The 14,387-nt window shown below is 49.8% G+C and overlaps 1 protein-coding gene across 3 annotated transcripts in view; it reads right to left on the minus strand.

Annotated features, from left to right (window-relative positions):
• Positions 1–14,387, minus strand: part of TTLL9 (tubulin tyrosine ligase like 9) — a 54,313-nt gene that overhangs the window by 11,460 nt on the left and 28,466 nt on the right. For 2 of the 3 annotated variants that reach the window (XM_081011390.1, XM_081011388.1), the window contains exons 6-10: positions 7,689–7,829; positions 6,164–6,254; positions 4,154–4,194; positions 3,241–3,328; positions 1,900–1,958 (exon numbers count right to left, since the gene is read on the minus strand). In XM_081011390.1, the coding sequence (XP_080867516.1) occupies positions 1,900–1,958; positions 3,241–3,328; positions 4,154–4,194; positions 6,164–6,254; positions 7,689–7,829 (420 nt within the window). The remainder of the gene's footprint in view (positions 1–1,899; positions 1,959–3,240; positions 3,329–4,153; positions 4,195–6,163; positions 6,255–7,688; positions 7,830–14,387) is intronic. The other variant, XM_081011389.1, reaches the window with a different exon arrangement.

A 14,387-nucleotide genomic window follows, 5' to 3' on the forward strand; every position in this document is an offset into this window, starting at 1 on the left:
TTCTCGTTTCAGGGATTTTCATGGTATTTCATTTGTTTTGTGCAGTTTCTACTGACTGCCAACGAAGAGGGGCACAGAGAGGTGGGTTTGGGCTGGGGAGACTCGGGTTCAAATCCCCACTCGTCCCCCGCCTCTCAGTTTACTCTACCTCTCAAGATTGCTAAGAGACCAAAAGAGATCAACTGTTGCTCTGAGCTCTGTGGAAAAAGGGCGAGCCCTAAACAGGATCGATAGACTGGACACAGGCCAAAACAACCAAGAGCGGCGGTGGCAGCTGCTTATAAAAACCCAACTCAACATCTAGCGTTGTTGGTTTTTTTTAACAGATGGGGTACTCCATTTATATCACAAGAATGTTTCCATGAGGCTGGTAGCCCAGCAGCTGGTGGGATGGCAGCAATGTCAAGTACCTTACAGGAACAGCACAGTACTGAGGCACTCCCTGCACCTAAAGTATTGCGCTCAGAGTGGGGAACCTCAGGCCCAGAAACAGAGTGTGGCTCCCCAGGCCTCTTCAACTAGCCCTTGCGTAGGGCTGGGCAACCTCTGGTTTTCAACATCGCGATATATCTATCAGCAGCTAAACATTGCGATATCATGATGTCTGAAATAGGGAGGGAGCTGTGTAGAGGCACTGGCTGGCTTCACGTGTTTTTTCCCCACAGTGATTTTTGCACGGATTCAAAATATATTGCCAGGTCAAAAAGTAAGAAACTGATTTCATGAAATGGACTTCAAACTGGTTTTGGGCAATAGATCGATGTATTGGTGCCTGGTGCCTTCATTATACACCTGGGGAGAGCATTCGACAGATGGGGAGCCACTGCAGAGGAGGCCCCGTTCTCGTGTTGCCCCCCCCCCAGACCTCTTGAGGAGGAGGCACATGAAAGGAGGGTCTCAGAAGATGATCTCAGGTTCTGGGTAAGTTCATATGAAAAGAGGCAGCCCTTGAGGTTTCCAGTTCCCCCAGCCATAAGTGAGAGCCCAGGGGTGAAGACGGAGGTGGTTTCAAAGTGCCCGATGTACCTCCCCTGGAGTGAACCCCACCCTCAATTCATTTTGAAGTAACTTGGACTGATTCAGTTTTAGTTGGGTAAAGTTCATGTTACCCACACACTTTCTTTCCTTGCCTGGTTTCCAGAGGAGTTTTGCAATTGTTTTTAAATCCCTGAAGCTTTTTAAAAAAGCAGAGCTGGCAGACATACACATCACTTTAAATGTGCATGTGCCACTTTTGAACAGCCCACCTGATAGCGAAAGGAGGGGAAAGAATTGAGGCCAAACCTTGCATTTGGCTTACTGTATGTGCAGGGACATGGGTGGCGCTGTGGGTTAAACCACAGAGCCTAGGACTTGCCGATCAGAAGGTCGGCGGTTCGAATCCCCGCGACGGTGTGAGCTCCCGTTGTTCAGTCCCTGCTCCTGCCCACCTAGCAGTTCAAAAGCTCGTCAAAGTGCAAGTAGATAAATAGGTACCGCTCCCGTGGGAAAGTAAACGGCGTTTCCATGCGCTGCTCTGGTTCGCCAGAAGCGGCTTAGTCATGCTGGCCACATGACCCGGAAGCTGTACGCCGGCTCCCTCGGCCAGTAAAGCGAGATGAGCACCGCAACCCCAGAGTCGTCCACAACTGGACCTAATGGTCAGGGTCCCTTTACCTTTACCTATGTGCAGGGCAAGTTGTAAAAAGGGTGAAGTGCCCCCCCCTAAAATGCAGAGCTCAAAGGGGCTACAGTTAAAATGTTGCATCTATCTTGACTCTTAACCCATTGGTCTTCCTGCTACAGCCACTCCTTGGCTGAGGATTTTAAGTGTGGCCTCGCCCAGCCCCCAGCCAAACCACCCCGGCCCCTGAAACAGAAGGGTTTGTGTACCTGGGTCGCTGGGCCCTCATTGCTCACCTTTTCGGGGTCGTAGTCAGGGGCTGTCTTCTGCACGGCTACATTTGTCAGGTGAACATCTGGCAGGAGGCGGGAGGTAAGGATGATATGAAAGGAAAGAGATGCTCCCTGAATCCAAAATATGAACCGGGCTCCCAAAAGGGCTTCCCTTTGCCCAGGCTACTCAGTTCATCTATCCTCCCGCCCATGGGGTTGCCATGGGGATTAAATGGGGAAGGGGAACACCATGCATGCCACCTTGAACTCCTTGGAGGAAAAGTTAGGACTCAGCTACATCAGCCATGTTGCAACGCTATAACTTCGTTATACACATGCGAGACCAGATGGCGATGTAGAGCACAAAACTTTGCCTATGTGATTTTGCATACAGTTTTTTCTTCCGTTATAACAATTTAATTTATGACTTATTTATAGCGGGTTTTTCTTGCGTGTAGATCCAGTCTTAGGGACTGAATGGGTTAAGATCACAGAGTTAAATTCCTAGACTCAGTTACGTAGGTTACGCCCACTCATCTCCAATGAGGGAGGAAGTGAAGCCTTCTCTTCCTGTTCCCTCACTCTCTCTGCATCATGTAACTGACCAAGGAAGACATGCCTAAGCAAGCGCCAAGCTTAGAGCACGTGTTTGGCACTATCTTTCCATTTTCTACCAAAGATTATTCTGCCTGTGTTCTCTTTGCTGCTCCTTGGATAAATGCATGACTCTGACCTATGGAATGTTTTGTAAGTAAAACATTTTAAACTTACTTAACAGTGTGTGGTTTGTCCATTGCAAAAGGGGTAGAAAGAGAAGGGTGCTGTTTGCATGCAGACTAAAAGGTTCTAACAACCTGCCTTCCTAAACGCTATATTGCTGCTTGACTTTTGTGTGTTTAAACTCTGCCAGTGAGGTCTCTTTCCTGCTGGAGTGTGAGTTTAGCCCTGCATTTTGAATCCAGGCACCCAGCCATTTCACCCCACACACGTGGGTCACAGGGATTAATATTTTCCTCCCACATAAAAGGGCAGGGTATAAACGCAATAAATAGAACATATGGAAACAGATATGAAGTAGCTTCCTATGCAGTGATACATTTAGCATCACATGCAGTTTGGTCCTCAGTGGTCCCAAAATGGGCTGGAAGACTGTTTCAGTGATTGCAGCTGCCTTGATCTGCCAGGGACTTCAGGCAAGGCTGCTGACCTTGGCTGCCAGACCTGCTCAGCGTGAGTGGGCTCTGCAGTCTTCCTGCACCAAGCACACGGGCATCTTGTTGCAAACGTCCCTCCCCCCCCCAACAGCTGACAAAAAGTTGTTCCGTCCTGAAGCAGCTCATGCAATGTGCAGACAGGTCAGGATACAGTGGTCGTCGATGGTGTTCAGGGTGAAGCGGGTGTTGGAGAAGCGAGCAAAGCCGTCCCGGTAAAGCCAGGCTTTGAGTGGGATATACTGGGAGGAAGAGAAAGCGGTGGTGAGCAGCAACAACAACAACAACAACAATAATTTATCATTTGTACCCTGCCCATGCAGGGACGTGGGTGGCGCTGTGGGTTAAACCACAGAGCCTAGGACTTTGCCGATCAGAAGGTCAGCGGTTCAAATCCCCGCGACGGGGTGAGCTCCCGTCGCTCGGTCCCTGCTCCTGCCAACCTAGCAGTTCGAAAGCACCTCAAAGTGCAAGTAGATAAATAGGTACCACTCTGGCGGGAAGGTAAACGGCATTTCCGTGCGCTGCTCTGGTTCACCAGAAGCGGCTTAGTCATGCTGGCCACATGACCCGGAAGCTGTATGCCACCTCCCTCGGCCAATAAAGCGAGATGAGCGCCGCAACCACAGAGTCAGTCAAGACTGGACCTAATGGTCAGGGGTCCCTTTACCCTGCCCATCTGGCTGGGTTTCCCCAGCCACTCTGGGCGGCTTCCAACAAAGACCAAAAACACATCAAAATGTCACCCATAAAAAACTTCCCTGAACAGGGCTGCCTTCAGATGTTTTCTAAATGTCAGGTAGTTGTTTATCTCTTTGACATCTGATGGGAGGGCGTTCCACAGGGTGGGTGCCACTACTGAGAAGACCCTCTGCCTGGTTCCCTGTAGCTTTGCTTCTTGAAGTGAGGGAACCGCCAGAAGGCCCTCAGCACTGGACCTCAGCATCCGGGCAGAATGATGGGGGTGGAGACGCTCCTTCAGGTATAAGTCCCTCCTAGCTGGCTATCTATCACATCAATTTAGGGGACGGACTGGGCATTGCAGGGGCGATGGCCTGTTCACTCACCGACATGACTAGGACGTACACTCTCAAGTCAAACTTCCGCCCTGTGAACCCAAGAGAAATAGCTTTATGAATTACTGCCCCACCTGTGCTATTTGTACCTCATTCTCAGGACTGAAGGATGGCATTACATTTGTGCTAGTTCCCTCTGTGTTTCCTTTTGTTTGGGCACTCATGGTGATTTGTGCTCCTGGCGGTATCAGGGCGGTTATACACCATCCCACGTTTGATACTGTTTATGTCTGCAAAGGTTTTGGGGGCAAACAAAGCGCTTCACTTCTAGTCAGTGCTTGCCCTGTAACTTCCTCCTGAAGTCTCGTAACTTTTATACCACAAATATTCTGGGGTGGGTGGGTTGTCCACTTTTGTTGTGCTGGGACGCGGGTGGCGCTGTGGGTTAAACCACAGAGCATAGGACTTGCTGATCAGAAGGTCAGCGGTTCGAATCCCCGCAACGGAGTGAGCTCCCATTGTTCGGTCCCTGCTCCTGTCAACCTAGCAGTTCAAAAGCATGTCAAAACGCAAGTAGATAAATAGGTACCACTCCGGCGGGAAGGTAAACGGCATTTCCGTGCGCTGCTCTGGTTCGCCAGATGCGGCTTAGTCATGCTGGCCACATGACCCGGAAGCTGTACGCCGGCTCCCTCGGCCAAGAAAGCGAGATGAGCGCCACAACCCCAGAGTCGGCCACGACTGGACCTAATGGTCAGGGGTCCCTTTACCTTTACTATCACAATAGTGCCCCTTCAGGCAGCACTAATGCAGCAGCACTGGGGAAGCATTGCAGGACAACTGAGAGGGTTGTGTGGGTGGTCTGGTACAAATCCACCACTAGAACACTCTTATTGTTGACATGTTGCGGAATACACCTGTACTCCCAGTCTGGAGGTACTCTTAGACTGTAAGCACCTTGGGGCAGCAAACTGTCTTTTTTGCTTATGTAAGGACTATTATGTACATGCAGGTCCCACTTACAGAACACAATGTGTTCCCTGGATATCATCCGTTTGGTGAGTGTTCACATAATGAGTTGATGATTTTTACTGATTCCTATGGGGAGATTTCTAATGCGTTCCCAAGCACAGAATGTTGACCTCCAAAGGGCAAAAAGAGAGAGGAAAACCCAGAAAAAAATTGCTCTTGCAACTCCCTTCCTCCCCTGTTCTTCAGTCAACCAGCAAAAGGCAAACGCAAAAGTAAAAATGCTCTGTGTTTGAATATCTGAATCCACAGTGTGTATAGCAAGGTTTGGGTACTAACTCGTTGTGTTTGGATAAGTGAATTTTCTCATAGCGAACGTTTTTAAAGCGGGACCAGTGTGAATATTTATAGCATAGAATCATACATAGAATTTTAGGGTTGGAAGGGACCATGATGATGGTGATAGATGAAAGAATTGAAACATGGAAACCCAAAGCCCTGCTGGGATGTTTTAGCCTCATCAGCAAAGCGGCTGAAAGGTAAACTGAAGGTTTTATCGCTCAAGGCTGTGTAATTGCTACCAATAGCTGTCACGGTTAAGCAACAAAAACCACAGAAACAGATACTTGTAGAAAAGTCAAAGTCAATCAGAAACAATACAAGTGCCTTATCCGCTACAGAACAAATCACCGGATAGTTTACTGAGAGAGCCGCAAACATCATTCACCTCTGACGGAGCATACAGTATCAATTGCAGGCAGCTGGAACTAGTGGGAATTAGAGCTTCTCTCTGACTTCCCAGAGACAAGTTATCTGCTGATCTACATGCAGAGGGCAAGAGTGGGCACTAACCATTCATGACACACGCACATGTACATTTAGACTAGTACAAATGGTCATTTTAAGTTTGATGTAGGAAATACAATCTCCATTGGGCAGCCTATCCCAGAAAAGGGGCTGCGTGTGCATACGCCCCACCTTATTAATGAGGCTGTGGCGGTCAGGGAAATTCACTCCAAATTTGGGATGGAGGTGCAGGATTGTGTGTCTATGTGTGCACACATATTCTGGGCTGATAAGCAGGCAACTCACCACCGACTAAATACGGGTTCTCGATGTAGCGCTGCGCTACGTAATTCTCTACCGGAATTTCATCTTTCTGGTCATCCACGCGGACACCGTCCTGTGAAGGAGATCGGGTGACTTGCTTAGGTCAGGAAGAATGGAAGCACTGCTTAACGTTCTCCTGTGGGTTAAACCACAGAGCCTAGGACTTGCTGATCAGAAGGTCGGCAGTTCGAATCCCCGCGACGGGGTGAGCTCCGGTTGCTCGGTCCCTGCTCCTGCCAACCTAGCAGTTCGAAAGCACGTCAAAGTGCAAGTAGATAAATAGGTACCACTCCAGTGGGAAGGCAAACGGCGTTTCCGTGCGCTGCTCTGGTTTCGCCAGAATCGGCTTAGTCCTGCTGGCCACATGACCCGGAAGTTGTACGCTGGCTCCCTCGGCCAGTAAAGTGAGATGAGTGCCGCAACCCCAGAGTCAGTCACGACTGGACCTAATGGTCAGGGGTCCCTTTACCTTTACCTTTATGGCCTGAATAAGAGGAAGAGGGAGACCCCATACACCTAAATCTGGGCGCTCCAATCTAACACACCAGGGCACCCCTAGACGCCTCCTTCAGCACCAGCAAGCCCCCTTAACCCTCCCTAATTTTGAATAAATGTTATTTACCAAGCAGGCAGTTTGTGCTGCTACGCCAAGCCCTGACCTTCAGCTGCCATCTGTTTCCCCAGACTACATCAGGGCATGCCTAGAGGCATTCTCAGGAAACAAAGATGTTTCTTCTTATTTTCCACCATATGAACCTGACCAATAAGAATGTCTAAGCTGGATGCTCCAAGTTCAGACCGTGTGGCTTTAGTAAGCCATCTTCGTGTTTCTATAAAAATGATTTTGAAACATTTACCACTTTTTGAAACTAAGTTGTACTGCTTGTCTTTTCTTGCTGCTGTATGGAAAAGCACATGAACCTGACCTTTAAAGAGTTTGTAAGTCAACCATTTTTAACTTACCAAACATGGTCTCTTTCAGTGCTGAAGGAAGTGGGAAACTTGGAAGTAGCTTACAAGGGAATGTTTTAAAGGTCTAACAGCCTATGTTTCCACACTTCACTTTGCTGCATGGCTTGTGATTTTAAATCTCTGCTGCAGCTCTCTCACCAAAGAATATTTGCCCCAAACCTGGATCTAGGCATTCAGGGAGTTCTCCTTTTATATTTTAAGCAAATTACAAAAACCAACAAAAAGGACCAAAGTGCAGCTGCACATCATGGCAATTAGAAGATTCTGCTTGTCTGGTTGGTTTTAAACTGAAGTAAGATTCTGGGTGTGCTGTCCAGAGTGAATAGTATTATCGTCAGCCCACTCATCGTACCAGAGCTCTTGTGTTTTTCTGGTGTGAGCCAAGTTACATCTGAAAATCTCCCAGGGCTCAAAGAAGCCAGAAGCCTCCAGGGCCACCCTGATCTCCATACACAAGCCACCCTAAACAGTAGAGGGCAGGAAGAAATATATGGGGCCCCAACCCCTAAGCAGCTGATGCAAAGGTGCTGCTCACCGGGCAAAACTGTATGGTAGGCTGTTCCCAACTAATCCCTTCCTGAGAGGTGAGAAGAAGGAGGCATCTCACCTTCCTCCAATCAATTACATCCTTGAGCTTCCGGAAGAGAAAAATGCCTCTCCCTTGAGACCGGGCAACCTGCAAAAGAGAGGGAAAACGTTATTAGCCCTTCACCCGCCCGGCCTTTTCCTCTCTCTCGGCCTGCAAAAAAAGGAAGCTGTGACGCGACTGTTTTGCACTCTGTCCTTCACAGAGAAATAAAACTCTATCTGTTGATGGATGGCCATCCTGACTCGGCCCCAGACACACTGATCAGATGCTTGGAAGCTGTGGCTGGATGGTTACGTGGGAGCCGGCTGAAGTTAAATCCTTCGAAGACAGAGGTCCTCTGGCTGGGACGGGACGATATGGGATTGAGGGGGCAACTCCCATCTCTTGCGGGGGTGCAGTTAGTGCCAGCACCGTCCGTTAAGAGTTTGGGTATAATCTTCGACACTTCCCTTTCCATGGAGGCACAGATTGCAGCTATAACAAAGGCGGCATTTTTTCATCTCCACCAAGCTAAGCAGTTGTCTCCTTACCTCTCTCTGACCTAGCCACTGTGATCCACGTGACGGTCACCTCCAGACTGGATTACTGTAACTCGCTCTACGTGGGGCTGCCCTTGAGACTGACCCAGAAACTCTAGCGGGTGCAGAATGCTGCGGCGAGACTCCTTACGGGGTCCTGGCCACGGGATCACATTCACCCGGTGCTTTACCAGCTGCACAGGCTCCCGGTGGAGTACAGGATCAGGTTTAAGGTGCTGGTTTTAACCTTTAAAGCCCTTTGTGGCCTAGGACCCACGTACCTACGGGACTGCCTATCCTGGTATGTCCCACGGAGGACCCTACGGTCTTCAAACAAAAACATCTTGGAGGTCCAGGGCCACAGGGAGGCTAGGTTAGGCAACCAGAGCCAGGGCTTTTTTGGCTGTGGCCCCGATCTGGTGGGATGCTCTGTCACAAGAGACTAGGGCCCTGCGGGACTTGACATCTTTCTGCAGGGCCTGCAAGACAGAGCTGTTCCACCAGGCCTTTGGCCAAGGCACAGCCTGACCCCCTCCTTTGGTAATTCTTCACAGAACTCGAGCCCAATGGTTGCCATTAATTTGATTTGAACTGCTTTTATAATAAATTTGATTTCAGAATGCTGTGTTACTTTTATTGTTGTTAGCCGCTCTAAGCCCGGCTTCAGCTGGGGAGGGCAGGATATAAATAAATTATTATTATTATTATTATTATTATTATTATTATTATTAAACTACAAGTTTCTTAATAAATTGTACTCCAAAGCAATCCACACAACGTACCAAGAGGAAACGGATTCTGAAAACCTGCACCAGTTAAGCAAATATCGGCAGCTGATCATTTTGCATCTTTTTATCCTACAATTATTTGGCTAACTTGGCTGTTCAGAGTTCAGAATCCAAAGCCACTTGCTGGGTGACCCCTGGCCAGTCATCATCCCTCAGCGTTTACAGGTTTCTTGTTAAGGAAAAAATGGCATAACCTCATGCATTTTGTCTTGAGCTCCCTGGAGAAAAGATGGAATGCGGACATGATAAATATTACTACGGTCCCTTTGCTAACACTGCCCATGAAAAACTGCAAACATTGCCTGTGGAAGAAAATGACACATTCAACACTATAAAGTTATTTTCTGCAAAATAAGCGTGTGGATATACATGACTGAATTGAAACCTTTGAACAGGAGGTTTTTCGTTTGTTTGTGTTTTAGTGTAGACCCTGAATCACACTTCAGCTTAGGGGGCCCCTGTGTCCCTTATCACGTAACAGGCACTTTGTGGGCCCCAACAATTAAGATATTGTGAAAAGCCTTAAGGTGTTTGGGAGGAAGGCTACAAAGAGGCGCCCGGTTTGTCTTAAAACCAGCCACCCACAAATTTTCCAGCTGCAGCTCAGCGAAACGGCTCACCGCCTCCTCCCTGCTGTGTTTCTAAAGCTGACGATGCTATTTTATTTAGCAATATAAAAGGGAATGCTTGATGGTGTGCCATGATATAAAGGTTTTACGGGCACAAATTTGGGATGGTGGCATTACTCATGAGTGGTGGTGCCACGGGTGAGTTATGCCGGCCATCCCAGAGGAGAGCTGGTAAAATCTTTATGGTTCTGCATGTTGCTATGCAGCCTGTCTCTCCAGCAGTGCAGGGAAAAAGTTTCCCTTGCTCTTGCAAGTATTTGGGGGGGGGGGAGTTTTAAACGGGACTGCTTCCACCCCCACAGATGTTTTGGTTGTAAATCAAGGGCTGCTAAAGTTACCTTTGCAGTCCATGCTGATGAGAAAACCACCTTGGAGGTAGGAATTGATTCTGTACATTGAAGTTCCGCTCTATGTGGGGCTGCCCTTGAGACTGACCCAGAAACTCCAGCGGGTGCAGAATGCCGCGGCGAGACTCCTTACAGGATCCTTGCCATGGGATCACATTCACCCGGTGCTATACCAGCTGCACTGGCTCCCAGTGGAGTACAGGATCAGGTTTAAGGTGCTGGTATTGACCTTTAAAGCCCTATACGGCCTAGGACCTTCGTACCTACAGGACCACCTCTCCTAGTATGTCCCACGGAGGACCTTACGGTCTTCAAATAAAAACATCTTGGAGGTCCCAGGCCACAGAGAAGTTAGGCTGGCCTCAACCAGAGCCAGGGCTTTTTCGGCCGTGGCCCCAATCTGGTGGAACGCTGTGTCCCAAGAGACTAGGGCCCTGCGGGACTTGACATCTTTCCGCAGGGCCTGCAAGACAGAGCTGTTCCACCAGGCCTTTGGCCAGGGCACAGCCTGACCCGCTCCTTTGGTAATCCTCACAGAACTCTAGCCCAATGGTTGCCATTAATTTGATTTTGAATTGATTTTAGAATGAATTGATTTTGGAATGCTGTGTTACTTTTATTGTTGTTAGCCGCTCTGAGCCCGGCTTCGGCTGGGGAGGGGGGGACATAAATAAAATTATTATTATTATTATTATTATTATTATTATTATTATTATTATTATTATCATCATGGCTGTGAGCCACCCATCAATTTGTCTACTCCTATTTTAAAGCCATCTAAGCTAGCGGCCATCACCACCCAATTTCTGTTCTTATCCTAAAGCAAAGTTCTTAACCCGAGGTACTATTTCTGGGTTAGTGGAGTCTGTAACCTGAAGCATCTGTAACCCGAGGTACCACTGTACATGAAACTCTCAGGCTCCTTGCATGTCAGTGGCCAGTCCTGTAAGTGGGCGGCCTGATCCTTACCACCTGAGCCCCTGGCTGTGTATGGAATCATCTAAAGCCACACAGCCCCCCTGGATTTCTGGGGCCGTGTCCTCGTCGAAACCAGCTCTGAAATCCCGGAATCCCAGCTCCCCCAGGTGATAAAGCAAGCTTTCCGAGCCTCGCAGGAAGTGAGATATTGGGCTGTTAAAACGTCCCTGTCTCAGTCTCGTATATTACCTTCCTAGTTTTAAGGCCCGTGTATCCCCCCCCAAGCAGAACATTCTGTAAGGCAAAGAAAGAAATATTTTTATTGCCTGCTCTTTTCATGAGATTCTCCCCACCTCCCACCCCTCGTTTAAGCGGCAGCTGCTTAAATCAGAACAGAGCATGGCATGGAGCCTTCCGTGCCAAGATGGTCAGACTTTGGGGGCCTGGGAGAGGATTGACAGGTGCTAGCCGGCAAAGGAAGGGGGCTCATGCGCTCTGGGCTGGACTGTCACTGCAGAGCACTGTGCTATCTACTGCAGTATTCATTACTGTTTAGGGAAGCTTTCAATGTTTGATGTATTGTTTAGTCGTTTAGTCGTGTCCGACTCTTCGTGACCCCCTGGACCAGAGCACGCCAGGCACTCCTGTCTTCCACTGCCTCCTGCAGTTTGGTCAAACTCATGTTGGTAGCTTCGAGAACACTGTCCCACCATCTCCTCCTCTGTCGTCCCCTTCTCCTTGTGCCCTCCATCTTTCCCAACATCAGGGTCTTTTCCAGGGAGTCTTCTCTTCTCATGAGGTGGCCAAAGTCTTGGAGTCTCAGCTTCACGATCTGTCCTTCCAGTGAGCACTCAGGGCTGATTTCCTTCAGAATGGAGAGGTTTGATCTTCTTGCAGTCCGTGGGACTCTCAAGAGTCTCCTCCAGCACCAGAATTCAAAAGCATCGATTCTTCGGCGATCAGCCTTCTTTATGGTCCAGTTCTCACTTCCATACATCACTACAGTGGTACCTCGGGTTAAGTACTTAATTCGTTCTGGAGCTCCGTTCTTAACCTGAAACTGTTCTTAACCTGAAGCACCACTTTAGCTAATGGGGCCTCCTGCTGCCGCCGGAGCATGATTTCTGTTCTCATCCTGAAGCAAAGTTCTTAACCTGAGGTACTATTTCTTGGTTAGCGGAGTCTGTAACCTGAAGCGTATGTAACCTGAAGCGTATGTAACCCGAGGTACCACTGTACTGGGAAAACCATAGCTTTAACTATACGGGCCTTATTACGGTATTTTAATATTTTGTTGGAAGCCGCCCAGAGTGGCTGGGGAAGCCCAGCCAGATGGGTGGGGTAGAAATAATATATTATTATTATTATTATTATTATTATTATTATTATTATTATTAAAACCTGCAAAGCATTTGTATCTGCCCCCTCCCCCATCCTACAGATCCCAGATGTCATGGGCCAGTTGGATGCCGAGGAATGGTGGGAGGAACCAGATGGGGAAAACCCAGGGGAAGAAAGTGTTAGAATTCCTGCTCCGTGATTGCAGTCATGGGATTGTTGTCTTTCACATGACGGTGTATGTTTTGACTCCACAGAGTGGGAAGTGACGGAAACAGGATGTTTGTGTTACTGTGTTCTGTGAAGTGGGACTTTTGTCCTTTGTCCTTTTTCTCTTTGATGTCTGATGCTAGAGAGAGAGGTAGCCATGTTGCAGTGCTCCGTGTGTGTTTATAAATAAAGTAGATTAGCCAAAATGCTGAGTTGCTGAGGTCTGTCACGCAAGGTGCGCAAACTCTGCGGATCCCTAAGTGTGCCGGTGTCGGTTGGCATTGGTCGCCGTGATGTTCGGGCTGAAGAAAGCTTTTGAAGCTCCCGAACGAAAGACCAGGAGGGAGAGAACATGCCAGTAGGGCATGTGTCTCTGCCAGAGTCCTACTCGAGTGCAGGCTGAACTCCTGACAGAAAGCCCAGAGTCCGGGGAGTCTTGGTGGGATGACGGAGAAGGAGAAGAAGAAGAGAAGAGTTTGGATTTGATATCCCGCTTTATCACTACCCTAAGGAGGCTCAAAGCGGCTAACATTCTCCTTTTCCCTTCCTCCCCCACAACAAACACTCTGTGAGATGAGTGGGGCTGAGAGACTTCAGAGAAGTGTGACTGGCCCAAGGTCAGCCAGCAGCTGCATGTGGAGGAGCAGAGACGCGAACCCGGTTCACCAGATTGCAAGACTACCGCTCTTAACCACTACACCACACTGGCTCTCAAGAAGACTGGGAGAAAGAGGTGTCAGAAGCTGAAGAGGCAACAGGGCTTAGTGAGCGGGGAGAGTCTGTAGTAGAGAGAAGTCCAGACTCAGAGGCAGAAGCTGAAGTAGGAGGGAGGCCAAGAGAAAGAGATGGGTCAGGCATGTGAAGACGCATGGGTGGGTGTCTCCCACTCTTGCTGCAACAAGCCCCCCACCGGTCTCGCAGACAGGGCCGTCTTACCCATAGGCGCTAGGGGCACCCGGGCGCCAGGTTCTCAGGGGCGCCAGGCCAAGAGTCCGGGGCCCGAGAGTTGAGTCCGTGGAAGAGCCCACCTGTCAGTCGGAGTGCCGTGGGGGGCTCTTCTGCTGTGGGCGGCTCTGTGCCGTGAGTTCAGGGGCGAACGAGCCAGCAAGACGCTGAGGCAGCTAGCCGGCTCCGCCCTCCTGTGCGCCTGGGACTGGGCAATCTGGGGGGGGGGGCACCGGATGGATCTTTGCACCCTGGCGCTGCATGTGCTTAAGACAGCTCTGCACCCAGAACCAGAAGAGGCATGAAGAGGGCGAAGGAGAAGTTAGCTTCATGCAGGCGCAGTGTGCTGGTCCCGGGGGGTTACCGTGCGGCGTGGTCCGAGTCCAGTCCGAGGTTGAGGGTGTGGTATGGAGGCTGTCCATCAAGGCTGAAGCGGGGTCCAAGGCAAGGAGTCAGGTGTGGTCAGGAACTCTGGCAGAAGAGCAGGACAGGGTGCCGGCAGAAACAGGTTACCAACAATGTTGCTCCTGCAACCTGGAACTGGGGCTGGCTGGCTTTTATCTGCCCTGAGGCATAGGGCAGTCCCGGTCCACAGGTGACTCGCCTCTGCTGGCCTGGAGGCGAGCACTCCTCCTGCAGGAACTTAGTTCCCTCCGCCTCTCTGCCCTGAGCCTCTGCAGCTCAGGAGAAGCTGGAGGGTTACTGGACCCAGAGGCAACCTCACCTTCCCCTGACGGGTGGAGCACCTGCAGGCAATGGGTCCTCCATCACCTCTGGAGCCAGAGCGGATTCAGCTGGTGTCTGCTCCTGAGGATCCGGCACAGGTGAGGGCCCTTCAGGTTCAAGCCCCAGCCCCGGCTCAGCTGGTCCTGGAGGCAGGGACTCCTGTGCAGGCTGGGATTCCTCAGGTTCAGCCTCTGAATCCAATTCCCAGGCCATCACACACAGTCTC

The sequence above is a fragment of the Podarcis pityusensis genome (genome assembly GCF_964106645.2).
Source record: "Podarcis pityusensis genome assembly, chromosome: 6".
NCBI lineage: Eukaryota > Metazoa > Chordata > Lepidosauria > Squamata > Lacertidae > Podarcis > Podarcis pityusensis.